Raw genomic sequence first — 15,750 nt, 5'->3', positions numbered from 1 at the left:
CGTTGAACTCCTATGGATTCCTTTATTCCATATATCCTATGGGATATTTGGGGGTCGTTGGAGTTAAAGGGGAGAAGTCAAAAAGTTGCTGTAAATATGCTCCACGGTCCTCAAAAATTTTTTGTTAAAACATTTTTGGTAGTGGACTTGCGTCACGCCGCTTACTAACGTGCGGGCATGATACAACTCAATATAGTCATATACTATAGCTGTCCATAAACCATTTACTTCCCTCTTGAGTCACTATGTCACTGTTTGTAAATATTTGTTTAGGCAAGTGTGACGTTTGCGAAACGAGCCGAAAGCGAGTGGAGTAATCACACGTGCCTACACAAGCATTTACAAGCACTGACGTAACACATTTTACATGTTTGTGGACGGTAAGTGCATTTTCCCTGTCCCAAACAGTGATGTAAAGTGCACTTTACCGTGCATAAGCATGTAAAGAGTCTTGACAGCAACTATCTAAGTATTATTTTCACTGAGATGTTTCACTTTGATACTGAAAATAGTATCACGATTTTACAGAATGCAGGATGATCTATTACTGATTTGGCATAAACCACAAAAACCTTACTCAGCGATTTCCATTCGACATATAGATTTAGATTTATCAGGGTGGGACGATCACCTAGGTACTCTTGAAACACAGATCTTGTGATCCTTTGTTTCTTTCCCCGTCATCACTTAAAATTCGTCATGTAACAAACGTTGTAGTAAACGCATAAGACCCCTGTACTTCGTACGGGTCTAATCACAGCCGATAAATTAATTCAGCCACAATCCGACAATTTAGTAGTAAAAAGAACGTATTCTGAACGCAGATCTGCATATAAAAGAAAGTTTGATTGGGAACTTCGTTTTTTGTTGATTTGACACGAATTTCAAAATTGTCCACATCAAATGCCCACAACATCTTTGTGTTCGAATTCGATTAAATTAAATTAAAGAAATAAAAAATGAAAATAAAAACCTCGGTCTCTCTACGAAACAGAAGAGTATCCCATAATTTGAATGAGAAACTCATTTACGATGTTGTTTTTTTAAATGCTCGTTTGTATGCTCGTTCATAATCAATTCCGCTTTTCCTGTGTACACAGGCTAGAAATTAGAGATATGTTTATTGAATGCTCTTGTCACATGCTGAATAACAAACAATTTTTTACTTTTATTTTGGAAATACAATTCTTCGACTGAAAGACACGATCTTTTCGCCATCGTAAGCCTAATAAAAAACAGGAAACGTATGAAAACAAAGTGTATGGTACGTCGGTGCCAGGTGTAATATAACAACATTTACCATATTTATACGAAGTAATTCAATATTTTTATGCCTTTGATGATGAACACAATATTATATGGTAAAAGGAATAATTGAAGTGGGACCCGGACCATCTTGTTGATTGGTTTGTTTATTTAATATGTGAACGTAGTAACGTGTGTAGTTTAAAATTAAAGATTAATGTACTCATCTGCCATCGACAACAACGACCAAATATAAACGATGAACTTACGTTGGGCTTTTCATATATATCGAAAAGTATTGTGAAACGGATGAAGTACAAGATTTGGTAACTAATTGATACTTGAAACGGTTGAAGTAACAGATAATTGAGTTAAGGTTAATCGAAATTATTCAAAATATTATAAGGACGAGTAAGGTAATACCAATATTAGACCTGCTGCTTTAATTGATCTAAGTATTTTCGAAAGATTGATACGAAATCTTTTACTTCACTAGTTTCAACATCAGGCTTGCATAACAACATATTATCAAGAAGGTATCCCTTGTTCTTGTCATTACTGTCGATTTACGCATAACATAGCCGTTTGTAAATTGCACTCAACACATCTTTATGTGACGTTCTTACGAGTAGTGCATCTTTGAAAATAAAAGTTGTCGATACGACCGACTAAACATTTCGCACGGCTTTTAAAAAGTTATTTCGTTCACATCCTGCTACTTTATCTCTCTTATCTAATGTCTTCAGATTTGAATAAGCATATGAAACGATGAGAAAATATTTACTTATCATCGTTCGTTAAATCGACATGCTGACCACTTAAACCACACAGTGATTTTTATTAACGCACAAACAATCGGAGAGATATATGTTAGATTTATACGAGTATGTGGAATAAGATGCATGGAATTATGACTTTTTTCAGTCGTAATTCGTACATTATGTACATTGAATTGTATACTAATTAAAATGATTTTTATTGGTGGAATATCATTCATTTGATGTATGTGCATCCAAATCACTTTTTACGGCAATTGTACCATCAATTTTGTTGTGGAAATTGTTTGAAAGTGTAAACGGTACACATCTATGTGATCACAAGGTGAGACCATGTTTTCCCTTCCCTGACATGCATGCAGCCGAAAGTGTCCCGTAAAAATTAATTTAAAATATTCCCTGGAGTGTACTAATAAACTTGTACTGTATGGGATTTGTGTGTAACAATGATTTAATAGTTGAATTAACATTGTATGTAACTACACGTTTCCGATAAAATATCCCCATATTCCCTCGGCTTAACCATGTTTGTAGCAAGTGTTTTCTTTTCGTTTTCACATAGATTTATTTATGTTTTTCATAATATAAATCACACGTTCCGTATCATGGTATATAATACTGTGGGAACGGTGTGTGACTCCATGCTTATATAGTATGTAGTAAGACACACATTAAACAATTTTTGGGGTTAACTAAATTTTAAATAATATTTTAATCTTTTCGTTAGCTTTTCGAAGGGCACATCTAATGCATAGATTAATTCGGTTAATTGTTCGAACAAATCGTGAGAGATTTCAGGGTAATGATAGATTATTTTTAGTGTTTTTCGGTCATGGAAATGTAGATCACCATCTGAAAGCAATTAAGTTGCAATGCACATCAATCGTTAAATTCGTTTCGACTTTGATCGGAATATGAATATCATTTCAATTGACTCATGTACGAGAGCACCGCACTGCTACTGGCATGAACACTGAATTGACAAATGTCAAATTTGGAGGCTTTAGTGATACAAACTACCGTTAGGATTGTTTGTATTGCATGTTTCAACTTATACAACGAAAACAAGTCATCTATCTGTATAACAGAAGCGCAATACCTACTGTGATTTCATCAGCCTCCGAATATTTTCTATGTTCGTGCTAGTAGCAGTACTGTGACGAGAGTCAAATTTTATTTCATAAATTCATCTTAGAAGATTGGAATTTAAAGATGTGCATAACATCACGGCAAGCGAACAATGACAAAAAATAAACGATGAGCTTAGGCAAGGGATGTAACGAAAACGAAATGTATAGTGAAGTTTATGAAGTACAAGATTTGATAAATAAGTGAGACGCTTGCCGTTTATTTATAATTGTGGTAATCAAAATGTTCATAACATTGACGTTATAATACCGATCAGGTCTGCTACTTCTATTGATCTAAGTATTTTCGACAGATTGATACAAAATCTTTTACTTCACTAGTTTTAACAGCAAGCTTTGCATATACTATCCTAATATACTAGAGGTCATCTCTTGAGTTACTGTCGTTACCGTCGTTACCGTCGTTACTGTCGTTACTGTCGTTACTGTCATTACTGTCGTTACTGTCGTTACTGTCGTTACTGTCGTTACTGTCGTTACTGTCGTTACTGTCGTTACTGTCGTTACTGTCATTACTGTCGTTACTGTCGTTACTGTCGTTACTGTCGTTACTGTCGTTACTGTCGTTACTGTCGTTACTGTCGATACTGTCGATTACAGATGACATAGCCGTTTGTAAGCTGCGCTCAAAACGTCGACATCCTTCAAAGTGTGCCTACGTTAATGACTATGGTGTGTGGTACCCTAGGACCACACTTTTGAGAAAGAATTGATGATATGTAATTAATTGAAATCGTCGAAGAAAATGGATGATTCCATTAAAAAAAATCGTCTGATTCTGTAGGACTTCAACACGAACCCATTTTCTCTTCTTCTAAATTTTCAAAAACATGCAGACTCCTTCAATAGAAAAATATAAATACTACCTAGAGACGCAGCTGCAACGATGGGTTATAATACAATTTTATAAGGATTTATGTCATCAGTGTTCATAAAAAAAAGTACATAAAAAACAACCGATCAGGGAGGATGTGTTTGAAAGAAATCTTTTTGTGTCTATGTTCAATAAAGAAGAAGAAAAAAAAACCCGAGAGCATCACAGTGGCATATGTTCAATAGTAATTATAAGAACGATACACGTTGTTGGTTTCTATTTCCATATCTTTACAGTTGGCTTCAAATTCTTACTCTATTCAAATCGGCTGAATAAGTTAGACTTAAAAGAAAGGGGAACGAGTTCTACAAAAAAAAATCTTTTTTTAATTCAAACGGATTTTTCCTTGGGTTTCCTAATGATCATTGCTCATTTTTTGAGGCATATGTCTTTGTTTCAACTATATTACCAGACCGTAAAAATATATCTTTCCGTGCAATCACAATAGCAAACCACTTTGTACATACACACACCTCTGACCTTAAAGGACACGTCACCCCTATTTGTTTCGATTGCAGTTGAACTGATCTTTATGCATTGTGACAGAAAAAAAGCAGTTCATATTTATGGCCTAACCACACATATGTACTTATTATAACGAGTTGAGTTTTTATGATTATTGTCCTCTTGTTTGACACCGTTTTTCCCTTTTTCCATTTTTTTTTTCTAGAAATTGAGTGCATTGTGATTGTTATTTGCATATAATATTTGTGTGTTATAGCAGGAACTGCGCTGTTTTTTTTTATTAACTACATTTGGAGTGTTCGTATTTATATTTATGGTGATACAATCCCTCTTCATAACAAATATTATTTATTATGAATTATACGTAAAACAAACTCAGGGGTTAAAAAAGGCGAAAAAGATGTGAAAATAAAATGCACTCAGTACCAAACCATTTAATTGTAACAATAGGGCACTTGCACCATATTCATAAATAAATGTGTGGTCGGAAGAGGATATCTGCGGCATAATCATTTATTTTTTGTTAGAATTGAATCGAAATGGAATTCAATTTGAATTTTTCTTCTTAATTTTTTTTCCGACATATTTTTACGATACACGAAACCTTTTTCCGATTGTTGTTTTAGAAGTGCTTGTTGATTTATGTGATACTGGGTTGATATGCTGGGTTGATACACATGTTATTATTTGGTTTTGGTGGTGGCATCCAATTTGAACAGATTTTTTTCTAGCAACAGATTCAAATTTATACATTCAGTACGAAGCATTTAGATTTTTGCATTTCATTGAAATTCGTAACCTCGTTCCACAGCATTGTAACGAAAATTAGTTCTAAACAAAGTCACTCTAAAACGAAACTCTTCTACAGGCGAATCTGCAAATCTCTATGTTCTGTAACTTCTAATTTTCTTACACTTATAAGCCTTAAAGACTTAAGTCTCGAATCCGTTATAGTCTGTGATAAAAATCTTTGAGAAGTATATGTCCTCATTAAAGAACGCTTTCACGTAATTATTTTATTGTAGCGACAAAAAAGACTGCTCACAATAGTGGCGCAGCCAGTAAAAAGTCGATCTTTTCATATAAAAAAAAATAAAATTACAATAAATAAAAATCATCAATCTTCTTTTTCCCCATAAATGCAAGCGGCATTTCCACGTTGTATCGCGATTGAGATTCTTTGTAAAAGATAGTATTTCGATTTAGCTTCACCAGTTGCTTTTTTCATTAAGGAACCCAATTTGTCTATGAATTTCTTCGTTTCTGGGCCCATACACCCTAGAGTCTCGAAGGCGAGTGGTGTTAGTAAATAATTTTGTTTTAGAGAAATATAATGGTTATGCTTATGTCTCTCAGCTTTGTCTGCGATTGTGCGAGCTTTCTTTGAAGAATCATTAATATAAGAAGCAGCCATAGTATCCCTCACAGTCACATCCCACAAGAGTGATTTACCATGACTCCACGGTATCAACGTCATGCCGTCTGGTCTTTTACCATCATCTCTTGAAACACCTGTGGGCTGTATAATATTTGGGACACCTGGCCTAGAGAAAGCATGAGCGAAGATGTTATTCATAATATCATGTCTAGCCAATTTTCCTTCTGCGCATTTAGCGCATGATAGACCATGCAAACCGTCTCTCTCTACCATTTTACCGCAAATACATTTGTGTTCCTCACATAATTGTGAACCCACTCTAAGTCCAACAGCAATTCTGGCAGAGTTGTTATCCAATAACAATCCTAATTGACTCGATGGGATCACTTGCAGCCACTTTGAAGATTCTTTAGTTGATGACGCAGGTAATCGGGCACGAATCTTAAGATCACCATTTTCAAACAACTCATCGAATTGATGTTTGATCTTCGGAAGATCCCAATTCCTTTGTTCTTTTTTAAGCGTATCAGTTTCTGGAACAAAATTACGAGGAATTTCATCGATTAATTGTAAAATCTGATCATTAATTATTTTTAAGTTAAACTTTTGGAGTATGACACCACATAATTCTGACGACGAATAAACAGACGATAAATAGGCTGGCACTGCCAAATCCTCAACTCTCCTAATACCTACACCTCCACAATACAAAGGGAGAGATGCCTGATCCCACGACAAACCTTCTATTCTCGTATTCGTAATAGCCTCCAATGTCGACCGAAACATCTCATCAACAGATCTAAGATGATCGGGTAACAAGTAGGCTCTAGAAGTACGCATCAAGTAATTAAATCTACAACCACTCAACGACTTCTTAAAAACACACAAAGCAGGATGGACATCCATCAGTTTAAGTCGGTCACACATCAACTTAACTGATTTGGTCTTAGAAGAAAACATCCTCTCTAAACCTGTCTCAAATATCGGTGTACCTAACAGTTCTAAGGAAGATTCATCAACCTTCTTAATACCCGGTAACAAAGCTGATATATCAGCATACATATGAACTTCTTCATCAGGGGTCGCATTGATAAAGAAAACTTCACATTTCTTCGTATTTAGGCGTAGTCCTGAAACGTCATAGAATGATAACACTTTCTGAATATCAACTAAAACAGTCGATAATTCATCACCTATAGTACCATCGTCTAAATACCAGCTATTAAATCGAGGCAAAAGGGAATGCGTCATTCGCATTATACCTATACAGAAACCTGTAGGACCCAACGGGTCTCCCTGCTGATAGCCTCTTTGAGACAACAAGGGATTATCAGCGAAATACAGATTCGAAACAAGCCGATATGCTTGTTGCAACAAGGGAAACAACTCCGGGCAAATATCTTTAACCTCTCCTAACATAAACTTCCTAAAAAGCATATTAAATGCATTCTCAAAGTCAAACTTAACAAGAGCCATCGGCTTATCATGCTTAATCTTACAAAATTCACGCACAGCGTGAACTAAAGCCTCAGCTCCCCCTTTAATCCCAAATCCAAACTGAAAAGGTTTCAGTTTACTCACTAACTGTTCCCTAATCTTATAATTCGAAATCTTCCCTGCAATACGTCTCTTTCACGTAATGGTGCAGGAACAAAAAGGTCATATGTAGTTTACAAGTCGAAAATGATGGTACTTTATGGACAGCTCCAGAAGTCTTCAGAAGGATTCTTTTGGAAAACAGCCCATCAAAATCGAACTGGCTTTTCCGTTGACTTTTTTATTTGTGCCTAAAAAAGTACTGGTCCCTCGAAGCCGAAACGATTTTCAAAAAAAATCCTTTAACGCTTGTGTGGAAGATGATTGAAAACTTAAAACATGCACCTTTCTTGTGGATATTTTTTTCCAGGCACATGAAGGTGGTGTGGCATGTCATTGGAAAGATAATTGCATGTACTTTTGGAGGAAATAGGGTCTTATTGGGTTTAAAATTAATCCGCAATGAGAAATGAGACGATTAAGTAATTGGTCAACATTTGACTATTTCAGTGAACTTCTAGCGGTTCTGCTAAATCTAAAAAACAACGAAAATAGCTAGTGACTAGAGACACCCCAAACGACCTTTTACATTTCGTGTACCTTGAAAAAGAAATGTTTGAAAGAAGTTTCAGCTTCTATTGACGAATACCTTTCTGTGCATTTATAAAATTGTCCACTGCGAAATACGTCCAATTCGTCCTCAAACCAGTAAGACTGGGCTCCTGAAGAGGTTTTGCTTGTTCATTTTTAGCCCCGTACGAAGTACAAAGGGGCTTATAGGATTACGATGCGGTGTGTAATTGATGGAATTCGAAGCAGACGGTAAGGGCAAAGTGGTTGCCTATGTTCATAGATGACGAATCCGCAATAAAAATTTTGTCTGTCCGTCTGTCCTTCTGTTCGTCTGTCCGTCTGTCCGTCACGTCGATATCTTGAGTAAATCAAATCCGATTTCAAAAATTTTTTTCCCTGAAAGATAGTCAAAATAGTGAGGCTAAGTTCGAAGATGGGCATATTTAGGTCGGCCCTTCGGGAGTTAGGGTCGCCTAAGTGCTTTAAGGTCTTTTGGGGATATTTACGGCAAAAAAAAACGTTGGAAATGTAAATGAAAAGATAGGTAATGTTGATACCGATCCAGGAAAAAAAAGTTTATTAAAATCGGGTGAATGGCCCGTGAGTTAGGGCCCTAGAAGTGAAAGGCTACTCGGCCCTAAGTGTATTTTGCATATAACTCGAGTAAATTTCATCCTTTTTTCGTGATTTTTGTTTCATTTGAAAGGTAATCGAAGCCCGAATATAATGTGGCGAAGAACGTTTTAAATTTGGGTCCTTGGACTGAGGCCGCTCCTCGGCCCTAAGTGTATTTTGCATATAAATCGAGTAAATCTCATCCAATTTTGCTAATTTTTGTCTTATATGAAAGGTAATTGAATACCGAATAGAATGTGGTGAGAAAAATGTTTGAAAATTAGGTCCTTGGACTGAGGCCGCTCCTCGGCCCTAAGTGTATTTTGCATATAACTCGAGTAAATTTCATCCGATTTTCCTAAATTTTGTTTCATTTGAAAGGTAATCGAACACCAAATAGAATATTGTTGGAAAAAAAATTGGGTCCTTGGACTAAGCCCGCTACACGGCCCTAAGTGTATTTTGCATATATCTCGAGTAAATTTCGTCCGATTTTCCTAATTTTTGTTTCATTTGGAAGGTAATCGAAGGCCGAATATAATGATGTTGAAAACAAATTAAATTTGGGTCGTTGGACTAAGGCCTTAGGCCTCTCAATAAATTAAAATTTTAGGTCAACTTGAAATTTGTGTTACATTTGAAAAGAACGTCGTACGGGGCTTTGTAATTGCGCCATGCGCAATTTCTAAGATGTACACATTTCATAATAATTTGACTTCAACTAGGGTGACAGACGCACTAGGGTCACGTGCGCAATAGATGTACGGGTTCGTACGGGGCTCAGTCGCAGCAAACGCTCCGACTGTTCTGACGGCTCGTTTTCAGATGGTAAATCGTACTTGTTTAGGTAATTCCTTATATCATTACGAAATGCTGCTGATCTGCGTTGTTGGATTCCAGCAACAGTTCGATTTGTTATTGTTATTGCAAACTCTCCAGACAGAATTTTTTTTTAAATTTCTCATCGATATCATGCTCAGAACAATATCAATTGCTTCGTCATTTTGCTAAAATGCCTTCAATTTACTGAAAATCATCCAGCATTCACCCTGAGCACAAAGCACCTGATGCTACTTCATTCCGCATTCACCAACAAATTGCAAACAAATAATCCAATAATCACATTCAACAAACAATACCCAAAATTAACGATTCATTGACCAATGATTTACATAAAAAACTGTTCAGTCATTATGTTCCATACAAATTGTGAGTGAATTCGATCCAAAAAAAAATGTGCATAAAGAATGCCTAATGACCCAGTGAACTTGCGATCACCCAAAAAAAAAACGAAGGAATAATTTTGCAACGTAAATAACAAACAAAATGATTTGACCCTTTGTATGACCGCGCATATTGTGTCTGTGAAGGGCATAAGTGGTCTTTAAACAAAAAAAAAACTTATTTTGTTTTATTCTCTGTGGCATTATGTTCCAAAAAGTATTCCCATTTATCACCATACCATGAAATACGTAGAACGTACATAATCATCATGAGTGTATGGATGCAGAAAGCCATTGTTTGTAAAAACTGCATTGTTTGAGTTGTTTATGAATGCGTTAAAAGAGGGATCATCTTTTTATTCATTTCTTTTGTTGTTTATCCAAATAAATGAGATTGTTCGCTCAGATTTTCGTATTATTGAGAACGAAATCGGGCAAGTCTCTTTTAATCGTCCAAAACTGTTGAGATCATTTTTTTACCTTTGAAACTGCAGTCACCAAGGCAGTCTAAGAAACTGCCTCAATTCAGGATAAATTAGAAAGACGATTCGGTTCTCTCCCGTTGATAGCCATTGTGTGCAACAACTGGAGGGTACAACACAATATACACAATACACATAGCTTTGGCAAATGGGTTCATTCATATTGTAGTCTTCCATATACCATACAAACGTAGCATTTCCATTGCTTGAATGATGTCTACGTAAGACATGAAGTAGTTACATGAGGACGTAAGCATCCCAATTGACAGATAGAAGCAACAATGCTTCCTTTTAAAAAACGAAAATAAAATTCATTCCTCTTGCGACACACAGCTACTTTCAATGCTCAATATTGAATAGGGCGTATCGAATTTTTAGAATTTTAAGGGCCTGTGTGCGGAAAACGTAGATCATTGAAAACTAATTCCAGGCATATGGTTGATACTGTTATGGAATATTATGTGCACTTACTGGCCAAGGTTACCTCGACTCAGCAACACCGGTTACAGTGTCTGCACTGGCTTCGTGGGCGACGTGGGTACACTTAAAAAGTTCATTCATTAATGTTGAAAAAGTGGTTTCGGATGGATCGCCGACCGGGACAATGCCTAGTGTACTGGTAGTACTCGACCTCCTCTACAACCTCATGCCAAAAGCTAAACTTAATAATTTGTCTCTCAGGAAATAAAAGTCAAAAACGAAAATGTCGAACTTTCGATGTTAGAAAACCTCGACAGACACACCTTTTGGACCATCGGTTTCTTTGGCAGTTTTGTAGAGTTTTTAACGCTCAACATCCTGCTAGAACATTGTTTTCAGAAATACTCTCAACTTTCCGAGTTATGACCATTTGAAAGTTAAAGTCGTCCGGTGGGACTTCTTCCCGGGCACCTTCGGATCCATCAACCATATGCCTGGACTTAGTTTTCAATGATCTACGTTTTCCGCACACAGGCTATCGCGACCCTTAAAATTCTCAAAATTCGATACGCCCTAATATTGAATGTTATACAAGAACGTAACCGTAACATCAATCTACAATATTCAAATTCCTAATAAAATGCAGCCACACGGAAACGTAAATATATTTACCATCCGTATTTGAAATCAAGACTTCATTTTAAGAGATTAGAGTTGAAGTTCTGTTCCAATGAAAGGATATTATTTCAATAAAAAAAAAAATTACGTAAATACTCGTCGACACATAAAGCCGTCGAAGTTTTAAAATATATGAGCTCGATGAACTCAATGGATTTGTGTGCACATATTTCAACTTTGCTGGTGCCACACATAAATCGATTTCTATCAACGAAAAAGGTTTTGTCTTTAGCCTCTTAGCTTTACGTTAATTGAACTCGAAGAGCTTGACGTGTCACAGTGTCACCCGATTCATTAACATCCGGTTGGTCTGAGTTGACCTTTCTTAAAAATTATCTCCTTCTTCAATTTACGCAGTCTTTTGAGATAACTTCGTTACGTCGATCGATAGACAGACTCTTTGGTTTCTCTTACCATCTCATTGCCATTAACCCCTAATTAATTCCATCTTCCAACAAAATAAATCAATCGTTTGATGTTCGAGTACTACAATGTTATTTACGACCTATTTCTAATCGAAACTAATCTCTAACTTATATCGCTGCTGTATAAGATGCATGCGACTGGATGCCGTAAACAAAATAAATTTAAAGATTCAACCTTTCAATAACCCATTGAACCTGTTTAGCATTTTGAACTCTTTTTATTTTCTTTACAGTGTCACCGTACCCGGTTATCAGGGAAACTTGCAAGCTGCTGTTTCACACAGTGCAGCACTGGCTGCATGGGAACGTTTCGGTGTTGAGTTTATTTTAACATTCGTCGTTGTGCTGGCCTATTTCATGTCGACCCATTCATACAAGTCGTATTTCGGTAGTTCGTCAGTGGCTATTGGTGCTGCGTACAGTGCGTGCAGCTTTGTATCGGTAAGTAGAAAGACTAAAAGGCGTTTTTTTTCTTGGTGCTTTTCGTTTGATTGAATGGACTTTCGTTCATTAAGAATTCTTTGCCAGGCGGCTTTGCGAACATATCGAAGACAAAAATATGAAATTATCTCTGGACAGTTCTACTAATGAGTGGATTCCGTATGATTGCATTGACAATAATTCGATCGAAAGAAGTAAAATACTCGATAATTACTTTGCTTTCATTCTGTGAAACCACCGCTAAAATATCAACGAAAATTGTTGCGAAAAATGTGAACATAACTGACGAAACAAGAAGTTAGTTCGTTGAATGCTGTTAAATGTCCGTGAAAAATTTTTCGCCATCGTAAATATATAAATGCTGTTTAATCATCCCGAGAGTGCATTCAATCTGGTTCTAAAACACCTGCTCTTTCGGAATTTATTAAGTTTCGAATATGCTACACACACGGCTTTTTTTCCTGTTTCTTTCTTCAGCTTAACTTTAAATGTGTCGTTCTCGTTTGGGTAGGTATATAATACGGACATTAAAATGTTTGTATGCCGTGCCGATACCGGGGTTATTATGTAAAGCTGGTAGAAATCAAATTTACAAATGAATATTACGGAAGACGAAAAAAAAAACTTCTTTTCTCGGATTAATTCGAATTTATAGAAGCGATAAAAGCTTAACTCAAGAATATTTTATGAAATATTACTCGACGACACGTGAACATTTTACCGACAGTATTCATAAAAGTTTTAAGAGTGATCAGCGATTCAATTTAGTTTTTGTTTGTTAAGATGTGTGTTACACAATCTGCAAAGATTTCTCCAAGTGGGATAGCTTATCACCCACAAACCAATTTTTACTTTAAAATTAACACATTTTTGCGCGCCTCAATGGTTGCACTTAAAAAAAAAAATAGTTCAAAGAAATCATCGAAAAACGAATATTTTCCGCCTAAATGTAGGCGTAGGCTACAAACTTGCAGAGGGTCAATTGCTCGAGATATTGACAAAATACTCCACGTTCACTGTACGGCCGAGTAGCCAGATAAGAGCTCACTCCAAGAGACCTAGCTCACGCTCCGGAGAACATAATTTCAAAAACTTTTTTTTTCCTGATTGGTACGGTCAATACCTATCTAATAAAGCTAAAACAGACGAAATATGTTGAAATGTGGCCGACCTACAAGCAAAAACTGCTTGCCGCCCTGTGCCTGTTTCACACCAAGGGGTCTAACTCACGAGTCGGTCATCCGATTTCCTAAAAGTTTTTTTTGTCGATCGGTATTGTAAAAACCTTTTATTTGACGTATCACTTACAAGTGTAACGTTTAAATGTCCGGAGATATCTTCGAAAAACCGTAAAGCACTTATTGGGCCACAGCTCGGGAGGGGTCGATCCAAAATCACTCATCTTCGAACTTAGCCTGTCTTTTGACATTACCAAACGGGAACAAAAAGAATTTTCAAAATCGGATGCGTTTTACTCAAGTTATCGTGCAGACGGACAGACGGACATTTTTTTTTTCACTGATTTGGCATCTCTAGACAACCACAATAGGTTTCCCCTTACTCAGGGAGTTCAATTCGACGTGTTACGGACGTATGCGTAAACGCATAAGACCCCAGTACTTCGTACGGGTCTAAAAATCTGCCATAAAACGAGATTGTCATTTGAGACATGAAAATCATGAGCTAATTTGAAAAACGAAAAGGCCAACAATTTTTGTAGGGCCACGGTTTAAAATGCTCCATTATTTAGAAAGAAGATGTAAGGGGTAATTTAGGAGTCTTTCGATCGGTAAAACAATTGTTTAAAGTCTACAGTCGACGTTAGTGAAATTTAGACAGGAATTTGCTTCAGTCAACTCTCTTCAAGCAAAAGTGCTTTTATTGACAGCTGTCAAATAGAGTACTATTTTGTATGAAAAAATGCTCCAAATTTTTTCACTGCCAGAATTTGTGTTGCTTTGTACATCCTTATACGGGCGAAAGCTACATGAACTTTAAAATTGGCGTATAATCTGACTCAGACTCAGACCTACTCAGAGAATGGAAGGCTAAGCCGTATTGATTAAAATTAGAATTCCATGAAGTTTTAAGAGTGACACCCTTGCACTCCTTGCTCTTAACTCCTTAAACCTTTCAGAAACGGCAAGAGCGTCGCCATTTACTCATTGAATCTTTTACTTCTATTGTTTACAGTATCGCCTATCGACCACCGATTTTGGTATAATTCTTTGTTACAAAACCGATTTTAATTTATCAAATTATTCACCTTTTCTTACGTTGTCCTAGTTTTTATATTCTCTCTTGTTCAAGATATAAAATGTGTACACACCAATCCGGCAACAGTTCTTTTTATTCCATTTAGTCGTAAAATTATCGTTCGTCCCACATTGAAATCAGTTAACATAGTGTCGGCCAAAATAGGACTCACAAAAAAGAAAGAAATATTGAAGCAAAAACGGTCGATGCATTCATCTTCTTTTATGCAATGAAATCAGTTTGGATATCCTTTGTGCACAACCATTTTGTAACGGTCGAAATGTCTTTTAATATCCTTCAATGCAGAGTTTTCTCCTTGTAATAAATCAGATAATCAGAGATGAAACGTGCGTGAATATTAGTTTTTGAATTCTTCAGGTAGAATTTTCGAATTTTCAACAGAAAAGAACTAAATCACAAAAGACTCCAACTGAAAAAACATTTCATTCAAAGGACGCAGGATGCAACGATTAATTTCTATTTGCTTTGCCCGAGAGAGTTTTGAATGTATTTACGATTAAATTTGGTATTTTCTGTGATGACCATTATTCCGTTTACAAGAATAAGAAAACGCCGAACACAATACCAATGTCTCAAACATGTCACACTCTTTCTATATTCTCAATTTTACGATCTCACCGAACCGGACATTTTTCTTATCATTCCAGATGCCATATTTAAATCCAGCTCGATCGTTGGGTCCATCATTCGTTCTGAACAAATGGGACAATCATTGGGTGTATTGGTTTGGCCCATTAGTCGGTGGCGCCGTTTCAGCATTGGTGTACGAGTACATTTTCAATCCGAAGCGTCACTTTAAGGACAACAAAAACAGCCTGGACAACGATTCGTCCAGTATGCAGTCAGAAGATGATTTGAACTACGACATGGACTTGGAAAAGCAGAACATGCAACAGCAGAAATTCCATTCAAACACTTATCGATCGTCGGCAGGTGGTGGAGTTTTGAGCCAACAAAGTGCGGGCTATTGTCAGAGCTTGTATTCCACTTCGATTGCGCCAAAGTTTGATCATAACGAGCCGTTGTATGGAGGCACCAGATCGCTGTACTGTAAATCACCACCGTTGACCAGAGCTAATCTGAATCGGTAAGGAAATGACAATCTTTTATCTATTGAAAGCTTTCGGGGTAAAATTGATTGAGGGGAAGGGTTTTATGACTGAGAGATGTTTAATTCTTCCTTAGACAACTGCT

At 36.5% G+C, this 15,750-nt stretch overlaps 1 protein-coding gene across 1 annotated transcript in view; it reads left to right on the top strand.

The window, feature by feature from the left end:
- Nucleotides 1–15,750, top strand: part of LOC119082576 (neurogenic protein big brain) — a 32,058-nt gene that overhangs the window by 15,003 nt on the left and 1,305 nt on the right. The window contains exons 4-5 of the mRNA XM_037192101.1: nt 12,072–12,279; nt 15,204–15,643. Coding sequence (XP_037047996.1) covers nt 12,072–12,279; nt 15,204–15,643 — 648 coding nt within the window. The remainder of the gene's footprint in view (nt 1–12,071; nt 12,280–15,203; nt 15,644–15,750) is intronic.

Source organism: Bradysia coprophila, unplaced genomic scaffold (assembly GCF_014529535.1).
Source record: "Bradysia coprophila strain Holo2 unplaced genomic scaffold, BU_Bcop_v1 contig_476, whole genome shotgun sequence".
Classification (NCBI taxonomy): Eukaryota; Metazoa; Arthropoda; class Insecta; order Diptera; family Sciaridae; genus Bradysia; species Bradysia coprophila.
The sequence above is the reverse complement of the archived record's forward strand: the minus strand, read 5'-3'. Positions and strand labels throughout refer to the sequence as shown.